Raw genomic sequence first — 12,523 nt, 5'->3', positions numbered from 1 at the left:
GCTGAAACCTTTACAGAGTATAGTGGACTCTAACTATATCGCTTCTAGACATATTGCCACGCGAGGCACTTCCTCTTCACACGTACTTTCGAGCACACATATTCGCTCTCCCACCACGTTCCGTACGCCGGCGCACCAGCACGATCAAAGTTTCACGCATGCGCTGAGGCCGAGGCTATGACGATAGAACTTAGCATGGAGGGGGCTCTGAACTCATTGCCATTTTACTCCCCTACAGTCCCGACCATGGCAATATACTTAGAGTCCACTGTACCTAAATAAAGTTTTCTTCGCGACCAATTTCGAGAAATCAATCCATACAATTCTATATTTGCATAAATATCCACAGTCTACCTATGACCAGTTCAGAACTGCAATATTTCCGTGCCTTTCCCAAAACAAATCTGGACAGATCAAAGTTACACACAACATTGTCGGCGATTAATGGTTGCCAGAGCTGCAGTGCAACATGTCCCAAGTATACAAGAGCGACGATGAAAGAGGGAGGTGGGTTCATCTGCATAAAGATTCCCGGTACGACCTACAAGATGACGGGGGCAAATGAGCCCGGGCGCAATAATGTCGTCAGTTTCGTGAGCTTATTGCGCCACGCGGGGGCCTCCTGGCCGTTTGCGCGGGCAGGACCTAATATCGTCCGCCCTTGTAAGCCGGGGCTAAGCAATATTGGGCTCTCGTTTCTCGCTTTTCGTTTCCGCGGTACATAGGTAATTCCCGTTCCGCTGACACGACCAGAATCACGTGGATGCCGCGTGTGCATGCCACTCCGCAAGAGATATTTGTCTACCACTGGCCTGGACGCACTGACCAGGAATTCGGAGCCGCGAACAATCGTGCGGCCCGATCGATACTCGAACGTTCGATAACGAACGGGAACTGCCGGACCAGCCGGGAGACTCGTTACTGGGGTTGATGAAACTCGAACGGAAAAATTACTGGCCACTGATATTCCGAGCTCCTCATTTTAATTGGGCTACTGGTTGGATGTTGCGACACCTGGTAGAAATATTAGGTTTGCCAATGAGTGTTTTAGAATTTTTCTTGGTAACTGAAAAATGTATAATTTCGGATACGGTACTGTTGGGCTGTGCGGCACCTGGTGGAAATATTAGGTCAACGAATGAGTGTTTTAGAATCTTCCTAGCGTTCGTTTGGTAAAACTGGTGTACGATGGTAAATTCTAAATTTGTTAAGGAAAGGTGGTTTAGTTATTGGAAGATACAATATTTTGTATATTTCTTCATCGAAACTGTGGAAGGTCCTTGCAGTTTGATAGGAATATTATTTTTCTTTGTATCTGAGACCCACTCGTTTTAGAGACAAATTTGAATTTTTCTTTCAATATCCCCACCTAGTCGAGAATTTCGGAAACTCTAAGCATTTGAGTACCTTCAATTGACAGTAAGTATCTGGATCTAGATTATTCATCTTTGAGACGAGTTGCCTGTAATTGAGGGTTAACTAAAATTAACAAAAAGGAACAGGAACGGACTATTGTCTAGATTTACCACAGCTGAATGAAAAATAATAATCTTTGCCATCAGCATCTAACTCAAAATTATGTATCAATGAATAATTATTTATATTTCTGAAAAAATAAGGATATAAAATTGAGCCTGAAACAGAATGTTGGAGACGGCCAGTGAATTCCTTGAAACTAGTGAATCTTCCCAAATAAAATTGAACAGGTACTTAACAACTATGGATTACACATGGCCACGTGTACTTTCCTTCAAATACACACAATAATTCCATTACGTTCCACCATACAATATGAAAACACACCACCTACCTCGCCTCGACAAACAAAAACAATTTCAATCAAATCGTGCAGGACACATTCCTACAACAGAGTTGCCCGACTTGTAATTGGCAGAAAAAAAAACACACGAAAAATAGCCGAGCTACGTTCCCTTTGGTATCGGCGGGGAAACGTTTGCCTAACAGAAGCGAAACACGGGTGTTGGATTACAGCGAAACACGACCTCGCCCCGTGCACCTATTCTGACCGCGGCAAACGACCAGTTGAATTCGAACCATCAAAAGGCCGGCCCCGTGGCGACACTTTCGAACACAGGGCTCGTGCCCGGGAGATCCCCTTTCGTTTGTCTCCAGTCCCTCCTTAGCTCCCGGGGCTCTGTGTGTTTTGACGGGGGGGGGAGGGGGGGTGCTAAACTGACCCCGTTGCTGGCAGGGAGCGCGCGACGGGATTGGGAGAGGCGGGTTCCTCCGCTCAAGAGCAGAAGAGGGTGGCATTGGGTCGAGGTCACCGGGACGCTGAAGCGATCGATTCAGCCAGCCAGCCAGCCAGCAGCACCAGCCTCGCGCTTCAATCCTCTGGGCTTCCTCCCTCCATCTCCTCACCATGGAACTCGAAATACCGTCGGTATCTCCGTTTCCCATACCCACACCACACCGGCTCCTAGGGCTCTCGTTACGTCTCTATTTACGTCTCGTTGCATTTAACAAAAACCAGGCCGGGGATAGAGGGCTAAAACCTGGCGAGGTTCAACACGTGGATGCTCCAGATTCGGGATTCGATCAGCTGTTTCCCCGGGGCATCGACGCTTCTGGATCGCCCGAGGGCTGAACACACGTCGCGACCTTTGATCATTGGTTTGCTGGGGGCGAGTCAGTGGGGTAGTGTTAAATAGCAGTCAGATATCGAATCAGCTTGAATTTTGTACAGTATACGTGATATCGGTGGTAATAGTTTTTAAATTAAATCTAGCGAAATGCTTTGTTTATCGAATGTAGATATTTGCAACTGAAAATAAGGAATTATCGCAAGTATAGCTTTTTATTGCAAAAGTCAGGCTGGAAATAAACTTATTGTGGTCAGAAAATGCCAGCATTCGTTGATTCTCTTGTTTGTGCTATCGGCCATGAGCTTGTAAATTGTTCGTGAGTTGAAGGAAATAGAAATTTATTTATTAAATATACGAAGTAACAAACGAAATATTAAAACAGATGCACGAAACATGAAAAATTACTTTACGAAACATCCATGTATAATAATTAGACTACGTATTTTATGCATATTATATAGCCACTCTGTATAATACAACAGAAGATAAAAGTTTCATTAGGTGCCACGAGTTCTCTGTTTTATTCTGAACGCAATAAAATACTTTAGAACAGAAAAAACTTCCTACTTTTGCTCTTATCTTTACGGATTACTCTACAAAGTGCATTTTGCATAAAAATCTGCGGTTTAGTTATCATTTCTCATGATTTTTATCTTTCTTTTTATATTTACGTTGCAATTGGAACGACGTCCTGTAATGGTTCTGATAATTTCGAAGTTCCTTGGAACAACATTGCCCAATTTAAGACACAAGTAAATAAGACTAGATAGTTTCACTCGAACATTTTAGAATGTTCAAAATTCTGTTGAACACTGTTATTATATTTATCATTCAACAATCATATCAAAGTATTATCAAGGCCTATTACGCACGAAGAATGAAGAAAAAAAGAAACTAGAATTCGACCGAATGTCGGGCAACGATGAAGCAACACGGGGGCATTTAGTTTCCCGTGAAACCGGCCAAATGATTTTACATAAAATCAACGACAGCGGAGAAGCAATCCAGTCTTCCCTTTGCTCTCGTAATTTCAGGTAGCTCGTAAAGGTGGGATTTACGAGGGAGTAAAGCCGTGCTCTCGAACGATAATGCCCCCGCTTTAAGTGCCCCCGCTTCTTCCTTCGAAGTTACATCCAATCGCGGACTGAATGAATCCGCCACGCCCGATTGCCGATCGAACCAGCCGGTGGTCTGGATTCACTACTAGCCCGCAAACCAGGTGACTTTTTCTTCATCGTGATCACCCGTATCGATAGATTGAGAATAAATAAAGATGACTCGTCTTTTTTCGTAATTTTGAATTTTTTAGTATGACCAACCGTTCCTGGGTATACATATAGATTGCAAAGCTCCTTTATCTGTGTTACATGAGATTTTTTACGATGTAACGTTATTCGCTGGAGAAATTGCTATAAATTACAGTAAGAGGGCAAAATTTGTAAAAGGAATATGCATAGATAAAATGAATAAAAATGACCCGATACCACGTATCTCGTAATAAACTCGAACATGATGCAATTTAGACTAACGTGGATAATATCTAGGTCTGGGTTAGGTGTATGGGTTTAGTACTTTTTTCGTTTTTACTTTTTTTTCAAAAATCCTAGATAATTTACGCATTTTATAGATTGTATATACTTTACTGATTAATAAGACACATAACTTTATTTTTATAGAATAATTCCAATCTATTTTAGTAGGATTATAAATGTTTAAAAAAGACATTGTTTTTGTTAATTATCTATGAATATATATTTATTTATACGATTCACTACATATTTTCATCTCCCACTGTATGTAAATATTTAAATATGAAAATTTCTAATAGAAACGAAGATTCAACTCGTATAATGGAGTTGACACGAGACCGTTCTTTGGCCGCCGCGCCGCTCGTCTGTCACGTGTTTCGGTTTCCAAGGACCTCCCCAAATACCCGCTATATTCCGTCGGTTCGTTCCCTTCTTCTGTTTTTTGCCCCCCTTAATTGCAAATGTTCCGGTCGTTTTAAACGTCAAACCATCCGTTTCTACATCGTATATTTTTAGCGGTTTTTTAGTCCTGACCACGCGACGGAAGTGAAACAGTAACGTTCTGCTATGACGCCGGTACTCCGAGTGGATCTTTAGTGAACGATCGCGACCCCGTACCATGCGAAGAGGCTTCACGCGTTATGACGTGAGTACGTTTAAATGTTAAATCAGGAGCGAGATGTTTTGGGAATTTTTGCGATGCAGTTTTCACTGCGACTGTGGTTTCTAGATTTTCTTTTAGAACTATTAAACTCGACGCAAATATAAATCTTGTCGTATCTTAGATAGCTAAATCTCGAAGAGCGAGTCGAGAAAGATGTATTTAATTCCCCTTTTTTTTTTTAAATGTGGTATATGTTTTGCATTTCTAAATAATATTTATCGTAGTACAACTTATCAACGTCCTCTACTTATTATTAGTTATTATATTTACAAAAACGGGGATTGGAATTATTCTAAGAAGAAATAAAAGTGTATTAATTAAGGTGTTTAGAATGAAAAGATGAAACATCTTTTCTTAGAATCTTTAAATATCAGACGTGGAATTATTAATTATAAACGTAAGTAATTTTTCTTTGAGGTATTTGATCGACCGTTTAAGATTTCAAATGGACTGAAAATTTAAACTGTGAACTACCGACTGTGTATTTCCAGAAGGGACATAGAACGCCTGCAACCACTGACGACGAATCATACGTGTCCTCGGAGCTCGATTTGTTGAGACCAAGGTACTAAAATGTCGGAATTGGTATTTAACAAGCGAACAAATACCGTTTTTTGGAAGTCTATTTCTCAGCTTCACAAGATAGAGATTCTTTAGTTTTCGGTGATCTTTCAATTGATTTGTTACTGCTGTCAGAATTGCGGGACCGAATCGGAGATCACGACATCAGTATACTTCAAATAACACCGGAAGTAATTTACCCAATCTTCTCGAGAGATCCGTAAGGTACTCCAATCAGCGTCGTTGTTGCGCTAGCTGCGATCACGTCGATACAAAATTACGTAAGTGATGTAAGTGTTAGCAGAATCCAGATATACATAGCTCATTTATCGAACAAGTATATTGTATACAGTATTTTTAATTCATAACAATCTAAAGGTTATATCAATTTTTTAAACTATTCCGAAATTTTATGTTCAACCCTTCTATGGTCTTCGGAATTTTTTCAACCTAATCGTATTTTCGTATCTATTGAACCTAATCGTATTTTTCGTTCTTTAAAAATATTTTTATATTTACGAACAGTGCAAAGAAATTGTTAGTTATATGCGCGTTTCTCCATTCTCACAATTATTTTAAATGTATCGCCGTCCCGAGAGCCGTACAGGTGTTAAAAATAAGTCCTCAATTTACATAATATAAAACGCACGTTCTTCAAGTTCATTCGACAGTTTTTTTTATAATATCTGACACCGAGATATGTTACAGTATCTGAAAGAATAGGTAAGGGCACTGAGAGGCGTCGTCCATTGAGTCTCCAACATTTCCCGGGCTACTGTTACCAGAAAAAATATGAGGTGATCCATCAAACTCTCTACAATATAACAGCAGCAAACGAATGCAGTCACGAATCGCGAACAGCATATCAGTTTTCCAAAACGAATCAAATCATGAAAGCACGAAAACTGTCAAAAGGTTGATTCTTTGTAGTAAATAGCGATTTGTAGGTGACAGTTGACAGTAACAGCGTAATGGTTGTGTGACTGTATTTGTAAGCTTCTATTCGTATCGCTTGTTATACAGGGTGTCCACAAAGTCGCTATCTATTTTGTAGATATTGTTTAAAAAAGGAACAAAACTCCAAGGGGATGTTTTTAAAGCAATATTTTAAGGTACAACTTACACAATTTATTCCCCTAATTGTCATAAACACTTGCAAATTCTCAATTCTTCTTGAACCTATTTCTTTAACAACATCCTATTGCACTTTTGTTCTTTTCTCAACAAATTCTGTAAAATAGATAGGGACTGTTTGAGCATCCTATATTATATTATTACATTCTATCGAAAGTAAAAATGGTAATAGAAAAAGGAATAAAAATCAATTGTTTAAAAAAGGTTCCGTGAACGTTCGCACCTTTACTTTTCCAGCCCCAGGTAACTTTCGCCGTGCTGAATTCTTCGAGTGGTGGCGAGGAACCCGACAGCAAACCCATCGCGGAACTTTGGTAATTATCCGGGAAGTTTGTCGGGTCACGTGCACTTTCTTAAGTCGTGTATCATTCTAACGACACCTAATGCACTTCTTTGACAGCGTCGGCGGAAGAGGCACGCCACGAATTATCCGAGCGATCCGTCGAAACAGCAAGAACTGTAAGTTGCACAGATGCTCTCATTCGTCTTTGTTTCAATAGAAGAGTTATCACAAAGAAATTAATCGAAAAGAAATGATAAATTTGGAAACAAACGAAATTTTTTAATTCTCATAAGCAAGGTATTTATAACACGAGGGTTATAAATGGACATAACAGAGATAGGAATTTGTTGTCAACTCTTTTTTTCATGATTTCTCAAGATCACCTTCAATTTTTTGCAAATACATCTACAATTTTTTTACACCTATCTGTTAGAGGATTTCAAGACAAATTCGGTAAGTATCGTAACATAACATTTGTTACTTTTTGTTTCATCTGGGTCAAGAAAAGATTAACGAAATATTCGAACTGTAATATTACAAAGAGTATCGTATGCTATGCCATTGTACGCGTTCCAATGTTGAGCTCTTGCCTACTGTTTGTAAACATTTCGTTCTGTACATTGGAACACATCTAATGATATCTACTGATCACGATTCGTGGTTCACCCTGTATATCTGTTTCTCGACGAGAAACACAATATAATTCGCGTATAAGGAAGCCAAAGACTGGCCACAATAACGAGACACGCGTACCCAACATCCCCGTGTGGACCAGCGATCTAATCCCATTACGTTCGCAGTCAAACCGGCGAATCGATCGGAATCGCTGGAAGGACCGCGACCCGGAAACAGCAAGAGCAGCGTGGTTGTTCTGTATCACGGGAAATCGGCCTCCCCCGAGCCACCCCTCAGACCCTCCCAATCGGAACGGACGGTCGCGCCTGGTACTAGCCAATCGCTGACAGATATCGCGCAATCCTTACTCGAGGACAGGTAAAACATGTTTGATAATTTAAAATCCTTGTCTCTCTCCTTTCTCCATGTAACTGTTGATCTTTATTTAAAATCGTATTTGATTAGAACGACTTATGGTACAAAAAATCTTGTATCCCAGATAATAGGGAGACTTATAAATAAATAGTAATGGGGATACCCTCCTATCACTCTTTCCTGGTAAATATTTCTTAATTCACACATTTTTATACGTAATTTAATGAAATAGCTGCTATAGCCTTTCGTGAACAAATTTGTGAGTCAAGTTTTCGGATAATAGAACAATCACTTTTTCTGATAATGAACTTCATTTATTTGAATAGAGATGAAGAAAATTGACGGTTTGTTTAAATATTTCTGAAATACCTATTTTTTCAGGTAGTAAATTACAGAAGTTTTTCAACATATGTGACTGCATAGATTTCGATAGAACAGATGAAAGTATACGTTGCATTGTCGGATAACAGAACGTTCGAATATTAGGGTATTCGGATACGGAAGGTTCTACTGTAGTTTGATGGACCTATTTAACACATTAGGGACCATTAACGAGAAACTTCGTTTTTGTAGAATCGCTTTGACAACCAGAAACATGAAATCTTGTTTTCACGCATATGCATTATTTACTGATTATTTCATAGGTAACTGTAGTTTCGTTTGCTTTTCTATAATATTGGCTTTGTTGCAGAAGATATTTAGGGTGATTTTCTGTCAATAACGTCATTGGTCACACAGCTAATTTTAGTGAAACTTTATATCGGTAGCTAATGTGTTAATTCGACAATCTTACGTAGGTGTAATTGGAATTGATTAGAAATAATATGAGGTAATTTGTTTATCGACAATCGTGAATTGGGTGTAAATTCCGCTGATATTAGTACTATGAGCAGATTGTGAATATTCATGGAAATTTACACCTTTAGAGAATAGTTTAAAAAAGTAGGTATTATACAGAAATTTCCTATTTCCGTTAAAGATTTTACTATGTCGAGATGGATACCTTATTAAACCTTATTGAAGCTTTCCTTTTAACGTATCCATCTAACGGCAAAAAACTAGACTATAGGATACGATGCTAGAGTGATTCTTCAGGCTCATAATATGAGTCATAAATGGCAAGTTAATGATTCCGAATGGAATCCTACCATCGGAAAGAGTTAATGTGTTTCTTACACTACATAAAATTCACAGCGCAGTTATGAGACTGTGCAATATCCTGTAGGTACAAGACAGTGAATAAAAACTGTATTTCTACACTCGGGTCTTTTCTTACAAATACATTGAAAAATATTGCCAACAGACAATAGTGAACAAATACATTATTTAAAAGCTACTACAGATAGAATAAACCAAAACAATAGAATTCTTCGTATCATAATTTAGGAATGCATCAAATTATCTTTAAAACCCGAGTATCTTCAGATATTTTCTTTTACCCACTGTAAATGAGAAAACAGAAAATTATAACCCGATTATCGGATTAGTAAAGAAGATATTGCATTTATAACAATGTAATGTCAACCAAGTTATCCATTACCATCCCGAATTTGCTGCCTTCTATTCGCCTGGACTCCAGAGACGTTTGCCGTTCCCCTAACTCTTTTGATTGGTAGAGCCAGTTTCCCCGTGCTTCCAGTTTTCTTCGTATAAAATCAATATTTCCCGGTTCGAAAGTTTCTGTCCGACAGACGCGAAGCGTGAAATACGCGCCCGAAACCCCTCCCGCAGCCCCCTTTCCTCCTAGGAATCCATATTCGCAAAACCAATTAAATTTTCCGAAGTTTCCGAGACATTCTCGCGAAGTTATCATCGATCTAGATAGGACGAAAGTTTCGTGGCGGGATCGCGTCAGAGGCCGCGTGATCGAATTCCCAAAGAAATCTCGGAATTCTGTTGCTCGCAGGAAGAATCCGGCGGAAAGTCCAACGGAGAGGATCCACGTATATCCGATTGACCCGAGGAAAGCTACTTTGAGACGTCGTCGACGTTTATCGAAGCGACGAAGACCGTTCAGCGTACACGTTTATCAGCAGCGGCCGGAGATCGGCTCTAAGGATCGTCGTGTCGCGAGCAAAGAGTCGCGGCCAGCGGAGCGTAGAACCGATTCGACCAGATATTCGACGAAGTACGCGAAAAATTTGATTAGGTCGAGCGAAGGATCGACTTCTCGTCAGGAGGACGATTCGGATGGTCCTGATCGAGTATCCAGAGGATCGGATAAGCGACGGTGGATCGATAGAGCCTTCAGGGAACGATGTCGTCCCTCGAATAACACCGTTTCGAAACTAATGGCTCGTTTTAGGTAACCCATTGTTGCACTATAATAGTTTATACTTGAGGGATTTGGGACGGAAACGACCACGTTCAATGAATTTTATTAAAAAAGCAGAAGTTAATTTTGTTTTTGTTTTTCTAATCATTTCTTATCTCTTCAGGTTAAATAGTTTTTTTTTCGATTAAAGAGCTTCTCAGTGAGATTATTATCTAATACTTAATGATCTTTCCAAATATAACATAAGAATTTTGAAATTTCTAATTTATGTGTCACAAAACCAAAGAAAAATTTAAATCTTGTTTTCGAATGTTCGATTGTAGGCTAAGGTCCAGTTTGGTCTTAGTTTTATTTCTTGTGAGACGCTGCATTATTTGCATATGCTGATACATTATACATTCGAATACACAATGCCGGAAGTGTATATGTGTCTGCTACATTATGAAATATAGGTATGTTGCCATATGTTGCCATTTGTATTGTACATTGAAGAATTAAGTCATCAGATTTTAAACGCAATGACCTTGGTCGGTTTTGTCAGACAACAAATTCAGAAATATATAACAAATAAAACAGATTAAATGTATCATTTGTTTTCCGTTAATAATTATTAGCAAATGAACAGTTGTCTGTTTCTTAATAATTATCTTCAAGCTAATCTAGAAATGACTGATTATTAATAATAAAGACTAATTGTAGATGGTAAAACTTAATCGTCGCAAAAATATTATTTGTTTACCGATTGATCACAGCGTCGAGTCATAAAGCTTGACGATTTCCAATTAGAATGTCTGATAGTTGTTAATTATAATGCTTGATAGTCATCAGACCTGGCGTTTGATAATTCCCGATAGTAGTATGAATTAGTTATGGCCTGGGACGTTTAATGAACTCTATTTAGAGCTCGACGGCGCTCGATTGTATCGCTTGCTCGTTGTTAGTTCCACCGAATAGATATTTAAACCGGATAGTTAAAATATTACTGAGTAGAAAGTGTGAAATGAAATTGACCACAAGTAAATACTGCAATTGATGTACGAACGTTTACAAAAGTATGGACTATAAATAAATATATAATACTTTTAATGCTTAGGAATACAGTACGTATTATTTTACAATCATTTCGTTATTATAAAAATAGCGACAAACCGCAATTCTAGAATTAGAATACTTACTACACACTTTGTTGTGCATAAAAGTTGCATCACCACGAAAAATCAAGTTCAATTGAAATATTGTTTGTCATACATGTAATACACAAAAAGCTATACATAGAACTTGTTAAAATGAGAGCCTTTTCTCTCCACTCGTGTAAACGATATTTAATATCAAGAGTGCTTTTCACAGTCCCGAATAACTGCGTATTCCTTTCAACCTGCATTCTTTTATATTTACTAGGTGTTTCAATTTCTATCTACAACAGTATATTTATCGTTTTTATATAAGTATACGATATTTTTATCAACAATTGAAATAATGATAAAGCACTCAGATACAATATTATTTTAATTACAATATAGTAGATCTCCCTATCACATGGGGGATATGTTCCGTATACAATGTTTATAGAAAGGTTGTCATAAATAATTTATTACCAAAAAATGTAAAATTAATATTAAAGCTATTTCGTGTGACATTTTCTATTAAAATATGAAAGTGTCAACTTATCTACCGTCTTATACAATCATCGACACAATTTCTCAATCCTGTTATACGAAATCGTATTGTTCCGGGGTCTACAGTACTCAGAAAAGAAAATAATTGTTTAGCTCCCTAAATGTCGAACACATGTTTACAAACATTATAATGAAACATAACGTAGGTACTCCGGAACACTTGCCGAGAGACCGAAATAATTCAGAGAACTTTTAGGTTCGATAACATCCTAACGAATAAGTTTAGGGCATAAGTATGTAGTACTATTATATAGAGCACAAGAAACTGCATCGCTTGGTGCACTCAAAAACATAGGTTTCTATTTAAAAAAAAAAGTGCAGTTGCATTTTTCTGATGCACCGATGCACAAAAGTCCTATGCACCGTCTAATACCATTTAACTTTTACTTATAACATCTTCTTCTATTCTCAACCGTTTAGGATGTACAGCCTGTTCCAATTGCGTGGGACACCCTGTATATTTTATAATAGTTTACTCATTGGTACACCTAAAATAGATGCCGTTTTAAAGATTTTAGAAGCCTCACTTTGTAGTCTAGGTAAAGGAGACGACAAGCAACGCAGGAACCAAACGATCTGCCCGAACTTGGCGTACCTGATGCATCAGATGCACGCGTGCCCACGCGAACGAGGTGACGACCGTGCGTATATCAGTGTGAACGACGGCGACGACTCGAGGCGAGTGTTTCCGTTTCAGGCGACGCCGAGCGGCAACCTGAAGATCGGTCCGAATCAGGTAAACGAATTGGTTCGATCCTCGACACAGCCGGGGTTCACCGAATCCTGGGGAATGTTGGCCTCAAGG

General features: G+C 38.7%; 1 protein-coding gene across 1 annotated transcript in view; it reads left to right on the top strand.

Moving 5' to 3' along the window:
- Positions 1 to 12,523, top strand: part of LOC107190037 — a 108,943-nt gene that overhangs the window by 82,223 nt on the left and 14,197 nt on the right. The window contains exon 2 of the mRNA XM_015578753.1: positions 12,216 to 12,454. Coding sequence (XP_015434239.1) covers positions 12,216 to 12,454 — 239 coding nt within the window. The remainder of the gene's footprint in view (positions 1 to 12,215; positions 12,455 to 12,523) is intronic.

The sequence above is a fragment of the Dufourea novaeangliae genome, unplaced genomic scaffold (assembly GCF_001272555.1).
Source record: "Dufourea novaeangliae isolate 0120121106 unplaced genomic scaffold, ASM127255v1 scaffold172, whole genome shotgun sequence".
In the NCBI taxonomy this organism is placed as follows: domain Eukaryota; kingdom Metazoa; phylum Arthropoda; class Insecta; order Hymenoptera; family Halictidae; genus Dufourea; species Dufourea novaeangliae.
The sequence above is the reverse complement of the archived record's forward strand: the minus strand, read 5'-3'. Positions and strand labels throughout refer to the sequence as shown.